Source organism: Humulus lupulus, chromosome 6 (genome assembly GCF_963169125.1).
Source record: "Humulus lupulus chromosome 6, drHumLupu1.1, whole genome shotgun sequence".
Classification (NCBI taxonomy): domain Eukaryota; kingdom Viridiplantae; phylum Streptophyta; class Magnoliopsida; order Rosales; family Cannabaceae; genus Humulus; species Humulus lupulus.
Window position 1 is genome coordinate 216,836,020 of NC_084798.1, and position 11,349 is coordinate 216,847,368.

General features: G+C 34.1%; 1 protein-coding gene across 1 annotated transcript; it reads left to right on the top strand.

Annotated features, from left to right (window-relative positions):
• LOC133783282 (two-pore potassium channel 1-like) lies at positions 1–2,554 on the top strand. Its single transcript, XM_062222849.1, has 3 exons — positions 1–187; positions 773–1,749; positions 2,181–2,554. The coding sequence occupies exons 2-3, from the start codon at positions 845–847 to the stop codon at positions 2,353–2,355; spliced, it is 1,080 nt and encodes a 359-aa protein (XP_062078833.1). The 5' UTR covers positions 1–187; positions 773–844; the 3' UTR covers positions 2,356–2,554.
• Positions 2,555–11,349: the final 8,795 nt, after the last annotated feature.

The following is an 11,349-nucleotide window of genomic DNA, read 5'->3' on the forward strand; positions in this document are numbered from 1 at the left end:
TATACAAAATTTCCATTTATTATTGGAGCAACATATCTCAAAAAGTAAAACTAACTAGATAGATATGATATGAGTTTTGGATCTTTCTGGTTCAATTCTGGATTTTTCCTGGAACCTTTCTCTGTTCTGGTTTTTCCATTCCTTATTCAGACTATTATACACTATAGGTTCAAATCAGCTTTGACTTGTAAGTACTTCACTCACTCACTCACTCTTTCACACTCTGCAACTTTTCTTTTTCTGGATTTAATATGATTTTACTTCAATGCAAATCGATTATTTAATCTGGGTATTTCACTTTCACTCTCATGGTTTCATTGCCCAGTTAAAGTTTGCAACTTTTCTTTCTAATTATAATAAATTTTAGTTATTTCAGTTAATATTTTATCTTCTTCTTCTTTAAAGGAATAAAAAGGGCTTTTGGCCAAAATAAAAAGGAGATTCTTGGATGGCTATGATGGTTTTAATGGGGATGTTGATCTATACCCTCTTTGGTATATAATTTTGAAAAATGGGTTTCTGAAGAAATGAATATTCTGTTAGTTTTTATATGATTAGGATGAGAATTTGGAACGTGGTGGTTTTGGATGGGTAGACATGGAAATTAAATCACAACTTGGGCTCAAAATGACATAGATCTTGAATTATGAAACTAATATTTGGTGGGCATTATGCTTTTGTTGTCAAAACATGGCAATTTGACTCCAATTTTTTGTTGAATCTGCTTTCAATTGATGTGTTAATTGCATAAGTAAATATGATTGAAATGCAGGGCTAAAGATCTGGGGCTGCAGTGATTTGATCAATCAAAGTAGTTGAACTGAAGACTCCATAGATCACCAAAATGGCTATTAATGGTGTAAGAGAACCCTTACTTCCAGAACAAGTTGATCCTAATCCCCAATCAAGGAGGAAAGATGCTCCAAAGAGAAAGAGATTTCGGCGCTGTAAAAGCGCGCCTATGGTGGATTTTGTTCCCTTGGATAAACTAGGCACAGATGATTCAATTCCAAGGCCTAATTCCATGTTTGGGATTGGACCCCCAAGTTTTTGTAAAGTGATCATCTTCCTGTGCTTCTACTTAGGTGTGGGAACGATATTCTTCTATGCGGTGAGGAACCAGCTCGATGGAAAAAAGACTGATGGAGTTCTTGATGCTATCTATTTCTGCATTGTGACAATGACTACCGTCGGATATGGAGATTTGGTGCCTAGCAGCAATGCTACAAAGCTGCTTGCTTGTGCCTTTGTTTTCACAGGAATGGCTCTAGTTGGCTTGACCCTAAGCAAAGCAGCAGACTACTTGGTGGAGAAGCAAGAATCATTGCTTGTGAAAGCCTTGAATATGAGAAGAAAAGTTGATCATGCTGAGGTTCTGAAAGAGGCTCAGACTAACAGAGCCAGATCCAAATGCATTCTGGTGTTTATAGCTCTTCTGGTGCTTATGACTGGTGGAACAGTTTTTCTAATTACTGTTGAGAAATTGGACCCTGTGGATGCATTTTATTGTGTGTGTTCTACCATTACCACTTTGGGATATGGAGATAAGAGCTTCTCAACCAAAGGAGGGCGTGTTTTCGCAATATTCTGGATATTGATAAGTACCATTTGCTTAGCTCAGTTTTTCCTATATATTGCTGAGCTAAACACTGAGAACAGACAAAGGGATTTGGTTCATTGGGTTCTTACTCGTCGGATGACTAATGTAGACTTAGAAGCTGCTGATCTTGATGATGATGGAATTGTTGGGTAAGTAAGCTGCTGATATTGTGCCACTTTTGAACAACTTATTACAAATAGTCACATAGAAACTGTAGTGGAATACAATACCTTTATATATGACATTTTCAGATCAGTCTTGTGGGGTTTTTCGAATATCACATTTGGTTTGTCTAAGGTCATTGATTATGTCTACACTTTCAAATCCAAAGATGAGAGAGTATATTAGAAATTGCCTTGCATGGAAAAAAAAATTCACATAAGAAATAATCACCCTAATTAGCACCAGTTATTCTTAAGTTCAATATGGCATGTCTCATTCTAAATAAATATTATTGGTTGAGAAAACTGCCATGAAGCTGTGTAATATTTTGGTTCTGATTTTGAGTGCTTCATGATAAGGTCTTTCTTTCTAAATTCTATTATATATAACTGATACTTTAGTTTCATCTTCCTCACAGGGCTGCAGAATTTGTGATATATAAGCTCAAAGAGATGGGGAAGATCAGTCATGAAGATGTATCACAAATATTGGAGGAGTTTGATGATCTTGATGTTGATCAATCAGGAACTTTGTCAGTCTGTGATATAAATCTAGCACAATCCTCTCCACCTCATCAGAAAAATATTGATTAACATGATTTGATCTTTCACTTGTACAGCAATGTGTGCAGAAAATGAGGTGAAGACTTAGTTTATGTACTATTAAAGTCTGAAAATATCTATTGGAGTTTCTTATATAAAGTAAATATTATCTGAGGAAAAGCCAATGTATAACATGTTTCAGTGTAACATGGTGACAATTGTTTTGTGAAATCAAAGCTTTTTGAGTTTAGATTTATAATTAGTTTGCAGCACCATTGCCAACTAGTTATATCAGTTAGTCTTTTTAAGCTGAGATTGTGCTGAGTTGGATTGGCTTATAAACCTAAACAAATGCACCATTTAGTTAGACCAACTTGCTTTCTTAATCTTAATTAGTAGATATACTAATGTTTACTAAGTTTTTCGAAAACTAGAATTACGAAAGATAAGAGAGCAAAAAGAAATGATTTAAAGATAATCACACAAGGGTTTTTACGTGGTTGGGGTGTTAAAGAGTTTTAGTCCACGAGTTTATTGTATTAGAGCTTAGAGAGTTTTAGCAATGGAGTTTTCTGCAAGTTTGAGCAGGGTAATTGCTTACTTGAGAAAATTTTCTGCTCAAGCTTGCAGAAAACTCCATTGCTAAAACTCTGTAAGTTCTAATACAATGGACTTATGTACTAAGGTTCTTTAACGCTCCAACCACGTAAAAATCCTTATGTGATTATCTTTAAATCATTTCTTTTTGCTCTCTTATCTTTCGTAATTCTAGTTTCCAAAAAACTTGGTAAACAGCTACTATTGTCTATTTTCTTATATTAATATGATTTATATTATCATCATATTAAACCACATATAATTCTATAAAATGATTTATCAGCAAAAGAATGATACAAATCTTTATTCAATAATATTAGGTGGTCAAAATGAACCCACTACAACTGGACTATTAGGTACTAGACGAAAGCAAACTGGTAACCACAACAGGGGTTACCTCCCACCAGTAGTATTACATTACAAGCAGAAAAATTCATATCAAATATGGTAACAACTTTCTCATTCCGATCAGAACAAAGCTTCTGACTTAGCCACCGCCGTGCACAGCTCTGCTCTTCGAAGTAGAGATTGAGCAAGAGATTCAGCTTCCAGGGCAGATGAAGCTTGAGTTGAGCAACTTCCATTTACTGGTCCAAATGAAATCATGAGTAGTGTGAGGAGCAATTAATCTAAGTAAAATCAGAGAAGTAGGCTGAGGAAGGAGTTTGTTTCTACTGATCATGTTATAATAATGCATTGAACAGTTGAAATAGTCACATCAGAAAGTACCTCATGGAAGTTGCAAACAGGAACTTTCTCAGTGGCTCCCTTGCCTGGAGAGCAATCATTATCAGCTGGAACATTGGCTACATGAACAATACCTCTGCAGAGAAGAAGATCCCTGGATTGAACTTATTCATCCACCTGTAAAAGCCTTGGTCTACCCAGGTGCCCCTTTGAAGTTGTTATATTTTCATATCATCTCTCTCTTTTTTTGTTATTATTATTATTACTTAAATGGGTTTTTTAGTTGTTAATTATGATGGTGATTTCTGTATATTCATGAACAGAAATGCTTTCTACAGCTTAAAATAATATTGCAGAGTGGTTTCAATCTCTCTCTTTATTATTGACTGTAGGTCCCTTGTTCTTTTTTTACAATTGCTTTATACTCTTAAAGGGTGAAAAGAAGTGCAGTGTGCTTTGTAATGTCCCAATTTACTTAACAAGGCTTAAGGCCTTAATTAGGGGCCAAGATGTCAAATTATAGAAAATTATGTATTTATTTGATATATATGTGTGTCATTATATGATTATGTGAGTTATAGTATAATATGACTAGATATGCATATTTAGGTGTATTAAATATGCATGAGGGCCCGTTTCTTATTAGAGTGGCAATTTTCGTAATTTGGCTCGTTACGGGTATATTTGGAATATATGTGCATATATGCGATATATGTGTCAGACCACATTATTATGTGGGTATATTTGGGTTACTCGACACGAGGCGATCCTAGGAAGCAAGTTAGCGAGAAAGTTATAACGAGACTAAATACATGTAATATCCAACATTTTCATAATACATTTATTTATTATAAATAAGAGTTTTAATACATAAAATGTACAAGTTTACAAATTTAAGAAATAGTAATGGAAAAATAGTGTTTAAAATATGATTTTATGTTTTTAATGAGATTAAAGAGAGAGCAACTTGAGTAGTCAAGTATTGGACCCAAATGTCATATAATTTTAATTGGAGATTTTTATAAAATTAAGAAAATTTTGCTAAAGGGTTTATTTGAAAAGAATTTTTGTATTTTGGGTTCAAGTGTAATTTAAAAAAAATAAATAAAAAATAATAATAAATAAAAAGAAAAGGCTTCAGCCTTTCTTTTTACCCGAGCCTCTCTCTCTCTCTCCTCAGAAAAAAATTTATTCTCTCTCTCTCTCTCTCTCGCGTGCATGTGTCTGCCCGACTACCGAACATCCACCGGCAGTCACCGTTTATAGCCACGCGCCGGACCGTTGGATTCAGAGGCCTCCGAACTATCGACCACGCGGGAATCTAAAGCTCACTCGCTGATTAAAAACCTTAACTGGTCGATTTAAGTTCGGCCACCCCGCGACTTCAAAGTTGCGATTCGGCCACCTCGGACATCCGTTTGCCGATCCGTCACCACCATCGTGTTCCTCGTGTTGTGGGCTTCAAAACCCAATAACTTGTTTCTACATCTACCATAGTTGGGTGGTGGGCCCACCACGATCCACCGTAGACCGACGGTCAAAACTTAGTGTTCGAGATTCCGAAGTACGTTTTGAGTCTCAGAAAATCATCGTTTGACTTGTTGTGGAACCCGATCATTGTGGTATAATTTCTTTGACCTATATATTGTGATTTAATTGTGATTGATTAGAGTAATTATTATTATGTGTATTTATAGTATATAATTATATATTATTGATATATGGAATATTTTTCTGTAATTATATTGGCTGTCTGGGATTATATGTATTTTTTATACAGGTTTTGATTTTGGGATTGTCCACTTTATAGCCGTTGTGCTGTCCAATTTTCTAGAAAATATTAAATATTAAATAAATTATAAAAATACATATTTAATTGATTTTCCATTAATATGGAAATTATTATGATTAATTAATTTTAATTATTATTGTTATTGTTTTGTTAAGTAAATCAAGAATACAGTTCATATATATATATGTGAAAAGTGTGATTTATAGTAAACCTATTATTTAACCATTATTATTGTATATTAATATTTTTGTTAATATTTGAATATTAAAATAATATCAAATATTAGTTTCTTACAGTTATTGATATTTGTAAGACCAGTGAATTTTGGAGAAAGTATATTTATTATATCACTGGAATTGATATTATGACTAATTAATAATAATATAAACATTTATATTTATATTATTATCATTATATTGATTATTACAATTTTATGTTAAAAATATGATTTCTTTTATAAAATGACTATTTGAATATATACATTCATATACGTATTGTTATTGAAGTATTTTGTTATTAATATTGAAATAAGTTTATTTATAGACGATAATTATTATTGTTGTTGGGATTATTATTATTATTATCATAAGAGTACATTATCTTATGAGCAATGTTTAAAACATGGTTTTATATGAAGAGTTATTTGCATTACGTTGATAATAATTATTATTATCATTTATATAGTTTCTGATATTGTTAATATACACTATCAATAGTGTATATTTACGATTTTGATAGAATTTAATAAATGATGTGTCTTGAATAGGATTTGTATGAATTTGATTGATTGACTCTTGGTGAGCAGTTTTAAAATAAGCTAAGGACCTAAGGTAAGTAAATCTCACCTTTTGTGCTTAAGTGTAAGATGCATGACTACATTGATTGTGTATATCTGATGAGTTAAGTATGGGATGATGATGATGCATATGATAAGTATGTGAAGAATGGTTACATGAATATCATAATGGTGTTGTGTGATATGTAATTGATGGATTTCGTGATGTGTGAAAGATGTCTTACTTGGTTAAAATTGATATGAATTATGTGCAAGTGTGTATTCTTATATTGATGAATATGTGGATTATTTTTATTTTCATGATTTTGTTATATGTTATGATATATGAAGCGTTTAAGTTTTTAGGCTGGAAACCTTAGACCTGAGCCATAGCTCTACGTTAAGGTATAACAACGCCACCAAACCAAAGCTTAATGTATTATGACTAAAAATGTTTTGAGTTATATGAGATGTGATGCAATGCCTTCATTAAATACCATCAAACATGAATCATGAATATGAACATTGGCATTTCAGCATCTACATGTATGCATGGCATGTATAGTTATGTGATACATTATTATGTGATATGAGACCATGCATATGTATATGAGAAAAGTTATGAAATGCCTTGAAAAAGTCTTATGTAAAGTTGAACATTTTAATGACACAAGGCTTAAGCAAGGTGATAATAAGATGTTAAAAAGGGTGCCACTGTTTTGATGAAGCAATTAAGTAAGTTCAGTAAAGAAGACGGAGGTCTATAAGGCTTATAGTGGCTGCCCACTGGTATGGGCTAGGTCAGAGTTGACTATTCAGATATGTGTGCCATGTTTCCGTCTTTGTCCTCCATATGTATAATAAGTATGGCAGCTATGGCAACGATGAAATAAGTGTTATGATGAGCCTAGCTGCGATGATGGCTAGCCGGAGGAGAACCCATGGGAATCTATATGATATGTGTAACAAGCCCTGCAGGCATTGGCCGAATCAAACATTGTGCACAAGTGATATTGGGCCCATAAAAATGTGAAACTAAAAGAAAGAGCATAAAAGTAAAGTTTGAAAGTGCATGAGCAATAAATGAAATGCATAAGTATATAAGTCAGCATATTAGTATATGTGCACTACAAACTCACGACATTTATGTGTATGTGTATGCATGAGATTTGCTTACTGAGCGTTAGCTCATTATGTTATTTTCCAACATTTTTCCAGGTGTGGCTTTAGCTGTTGAGCAACTTGTGAAGCACGGACTCATTAGCAATGCAATAATGGTTTAGAGTTTTCATATGGCTACATTAAATTTAAAGTATTCATAAGTGTAATAATTTCTACTAATAAGTTTATATAAAAGTTTTAATTTTTTTTGTATTTTTTCGTATCATTTTATTTAATTCTTTTGGTCAAGTGCCTAACATATTCGTAAACCCTAGAATTACGAGTATGTGGCGGACGTACCCTACCTTAGGGTCGTTACAATACCCGACTCGGGGTGAGTTAAGGGGTATTTTGGGTATCTAGTACATTACTAGGCTAACGGGTAACGGGAATAAATATTTGATGATATATTTGGAGTTGGTGATATTATGAAGGAATTTTGGGGGTTTTGACCATTTTGCCATCGGGGACGTTTTTGGTACCCCAAACCTCGTGATTTACTTAAGGTTACTTAGAGTCTAAGTAAACCTCACAAACACCCAAACAGAAGAAAAACTCGTTCAACACTCTCTCTCTCTCGTTCACACACTCACTCAAATTCCTTGGGAATTCTTGCGATCTAGGAGGAATCGAGGCAAGCCTAGGCTAGGGATTGCTTGGGGAGAAGCTTAGAGGGTGTTTGACACCTTAACTAAAAGACTGTTTTTTGTTTTTAAAAGCTAAAAACTGTTTTTTGAAAACAAGTTGAGGTGTTTGGCGTTGTTTTCAAAAAACAGTTTTTAAAAACAAAGTTATAAAAAACAGAAAATTTTGAGAACATCAAAAAGTTGTTTTCTATTGTTCTCAAATTTTTTTGTCTATCTTTTTTTTTATCACATCACTTTTTTAATTATTATTATTTAACATCATTTATTGTCACATCATTTTCTCTGTCATTAGTTTCTCTTTCTTCACTTCCTCTCACATCATTTTCTCTCTCCCCATTTCCTCTCTCATCACTTTCTCTTTACTCACTTCTCTCTCTCCACTTTCTTTCTCATCACATTCTCTCTCATTTTTTCTTGGATCAATTTCTCTATTCTCAATTTCTATTTCTTCAAATTTTCTCTCCTTACTTTCTCACTTCTTATTTTTCATCATTTTTTTTCAAATTATTTTATCTCATTATTTATTACCAACTTTTAAAATATTTTTCTCTTTGCAAATATATTTGTTAATTTTTTATTTAAAATTAAAAAAAAAATAAAACTAAAAAATTGTTTTTAGAAAACATTAACCAAACACCTATTGTTTTTTTAAAACTACAAAAACAGTTTTCTGTTCTCAATTCTGAGAACACAACTTTGAAAACAAAAAACTGAAAACAATGCCAAACAGGCTCTTAGCATCACTTGGGGCAACTGAGGTAACGATTTCCAGCCTTGAATCCCTTTTTTTTTCACCTAGTTTTTAGCTAAGTTTTGGAGTAGAAACTCAACTCTGAATTTTGGGATTTGATGAGATTTTGGCCAAGTTTAGGCTTTGGTTTTGTGTGTGTTTGAGGTGCTGAGTTGATTGAGAACTTTACCTTGAGGATTTAGCTATGTTTTGATAAGTTTTTGGTGGGTTTTCGCTTGAAGAAAACGGGGAAAATTCTTAGTTTTCATGGTGAGTCGTGAACCTGTTCTTGGGGCGCCACGACTCTCATGAACGAGAAGGAGAGGGAGGTGTCGAACCTCCATTTGAGCCGCGACACCAGTAGTGGAGCATCGTGGTGCGTGTCGAAACAGAAGAGTCTTGGGTTCTCTGACTTGAGGCGGGTTGTGACTCTTTTGTTTTGAGTCGCAATGCTTGAAGGGTTTTTGAGCCCTGGGAGGGTTTTGAGTGCGGGAACTCAAACCTAAGGGCTCGGGATTGATCCTACGACCCGGTTTAGTAGAATTCGACGTCCCGGGGCTAGGACTTACTCCGGAAGCCTTTATTCGCTCGTTTTGACAAGATTCTCTATTGGTTGTGACTAGGTTATTGCTAGGGGCTCGGAACTGGGATCGTGTTCGAGGGTCATTCTTAATATACATTGCACTTGGACCTAAGGTAAGAAAACTGCACCCAATACATGATATATGTGATTAGGGCTTGGCCCGGTTGTTGATTATAACTATGAATAGGGTTCGGCCCCTGAGAATGAACGTGATTTAGGTTATGCTTGAATACTCTGTGTCAAGATAATTATTTAATGAATGTTTGCCTTGTTTGCATGGGTAGGGCTCAGCCCCGTTAAGGAACATAGTTATTATTGTGTTTATGTTTGATTGGTTAAGATACCATGATTTATATGTATGCGTACTTGTATTGTTTGAAGTATGCTTATCTGGATCTGTATTTATTTATTTGGTTATCTGAATGTCTTAAAGCCTTAACTTATTAGTAGATGGCGACAATAGCGCGTTGCGCGCTGGTCAAGAGGCTTAGGCCCAATCAGAGACGTACTATTACGTTGGTCGACCCTATGGTCGTTGGATAACAAAGAGCTTGGCTAACTCTATGACTAGTTACTCAGAGCTAAGAGCAAGAGCCCCAGGTTACTCTATGGTCACATAGCTAGGGCATAGGACCCCGGGTTAACTCTATGGTCATCTATTCAGGGCAGCGGACCCCAGAATGATCAAATGATCATATATTTGTAATTTTATGCATGCATGAATAGGTTATTACTATTGTGCATGCTAGATATGTAGTTGGAATATGAATTTACTGTCAATGCACATGTTTAAATTTTCTTGGTGAGCTTTGGATCACAGGTGTTGTGTGGTGCAGGTAAGGGGAAAAGAAAGCTAGATCAACCATGAGTTGAGAGCTTCAGCGGTCGCGTGTACATATGCAGCTACTCGTCCACCACGACCGAGAATAGCTTAGAGGAACTAGAGTTGTATCCCTTATTTTGCTGCATAAGTCGACTGGTTGTAACTTTTAATTTGTATATACCCTTATAAATGCTTATGTGTAATATTTTGGAATCTCATGTATGTTTTAAACTTTTAAATGAAAAGTCAACTTTCCTTTGACCAAAACTTTTAACTCTAACCCTTGACATTAACCTTAGTCATACGTTTATAACTCTAACCCTTGACATAGTCATACGTTTATAACCAGCTCAAATGTATGTATTTTTCGAAGGCCAAAAAATGTCATATTTACAGCTCAATCCATGAAAATTTGTATCAAATCATAAATTGATATTTATATATAAAGACATAAAAATCGATACTTTTGCAAATCTTCCCTAAAAAGGACATACTCAAAATGTCTTCTTGTAAAACTGAGATTGAAATAATTTATTGAGTTGGATTGGGTTTATAAACCCAAATATAAGCCATCTCAAATTTGAAAGTGGACACACAAAATGAAATAATTGGGATTTCCATGTGGGCCCAACACCTACTAGATAATGATGGCCTCTTTTGAAGTCCATTATAGCCACGAGTTATTAAAGCAGGGCTCATAATCCACTGGATACGCTGCTAACTGGGCCCACAAACGGTTTCGTTTCGTTAACAAGTCAATCACATCAAAGCCCACCTTTGGGCCCACATATGTTAATGCACTAAACGTACAAAAACCAATAATGTACTATTTACTCTCATAATTAATGTGAATACTCAAATCACATTTATTTATTTTTTGAGAACTGTTTACCCTATGGTGTGATACAGAAAGACATTAGGGTACAAATCAAAATGTACCATTTTTGTTTATTTCAAACTTCAAAAGGGTCTATATTATATTCCAATTCCAGCTCATAATTGGTACTTGCTTAGACTTCAATGCATTATTTTAATTTACCTTCATAACATTTTCTGTTTTTTTTTTCACTAAGTGAGATTAGAAAAGATAAAACAATGGTCTAAGTTGGTGTATTTGTCCTAGGAGTCTATTCAAACCAAAAGCTAATTTAGGGCTTACGTGGAAAATTGTACGAAAAAATTGTAATTATGCTATAATTAGTGACAAAGTTGGGGTGTTTTTTATGATAAGTTAACTTTGAAAATATGGT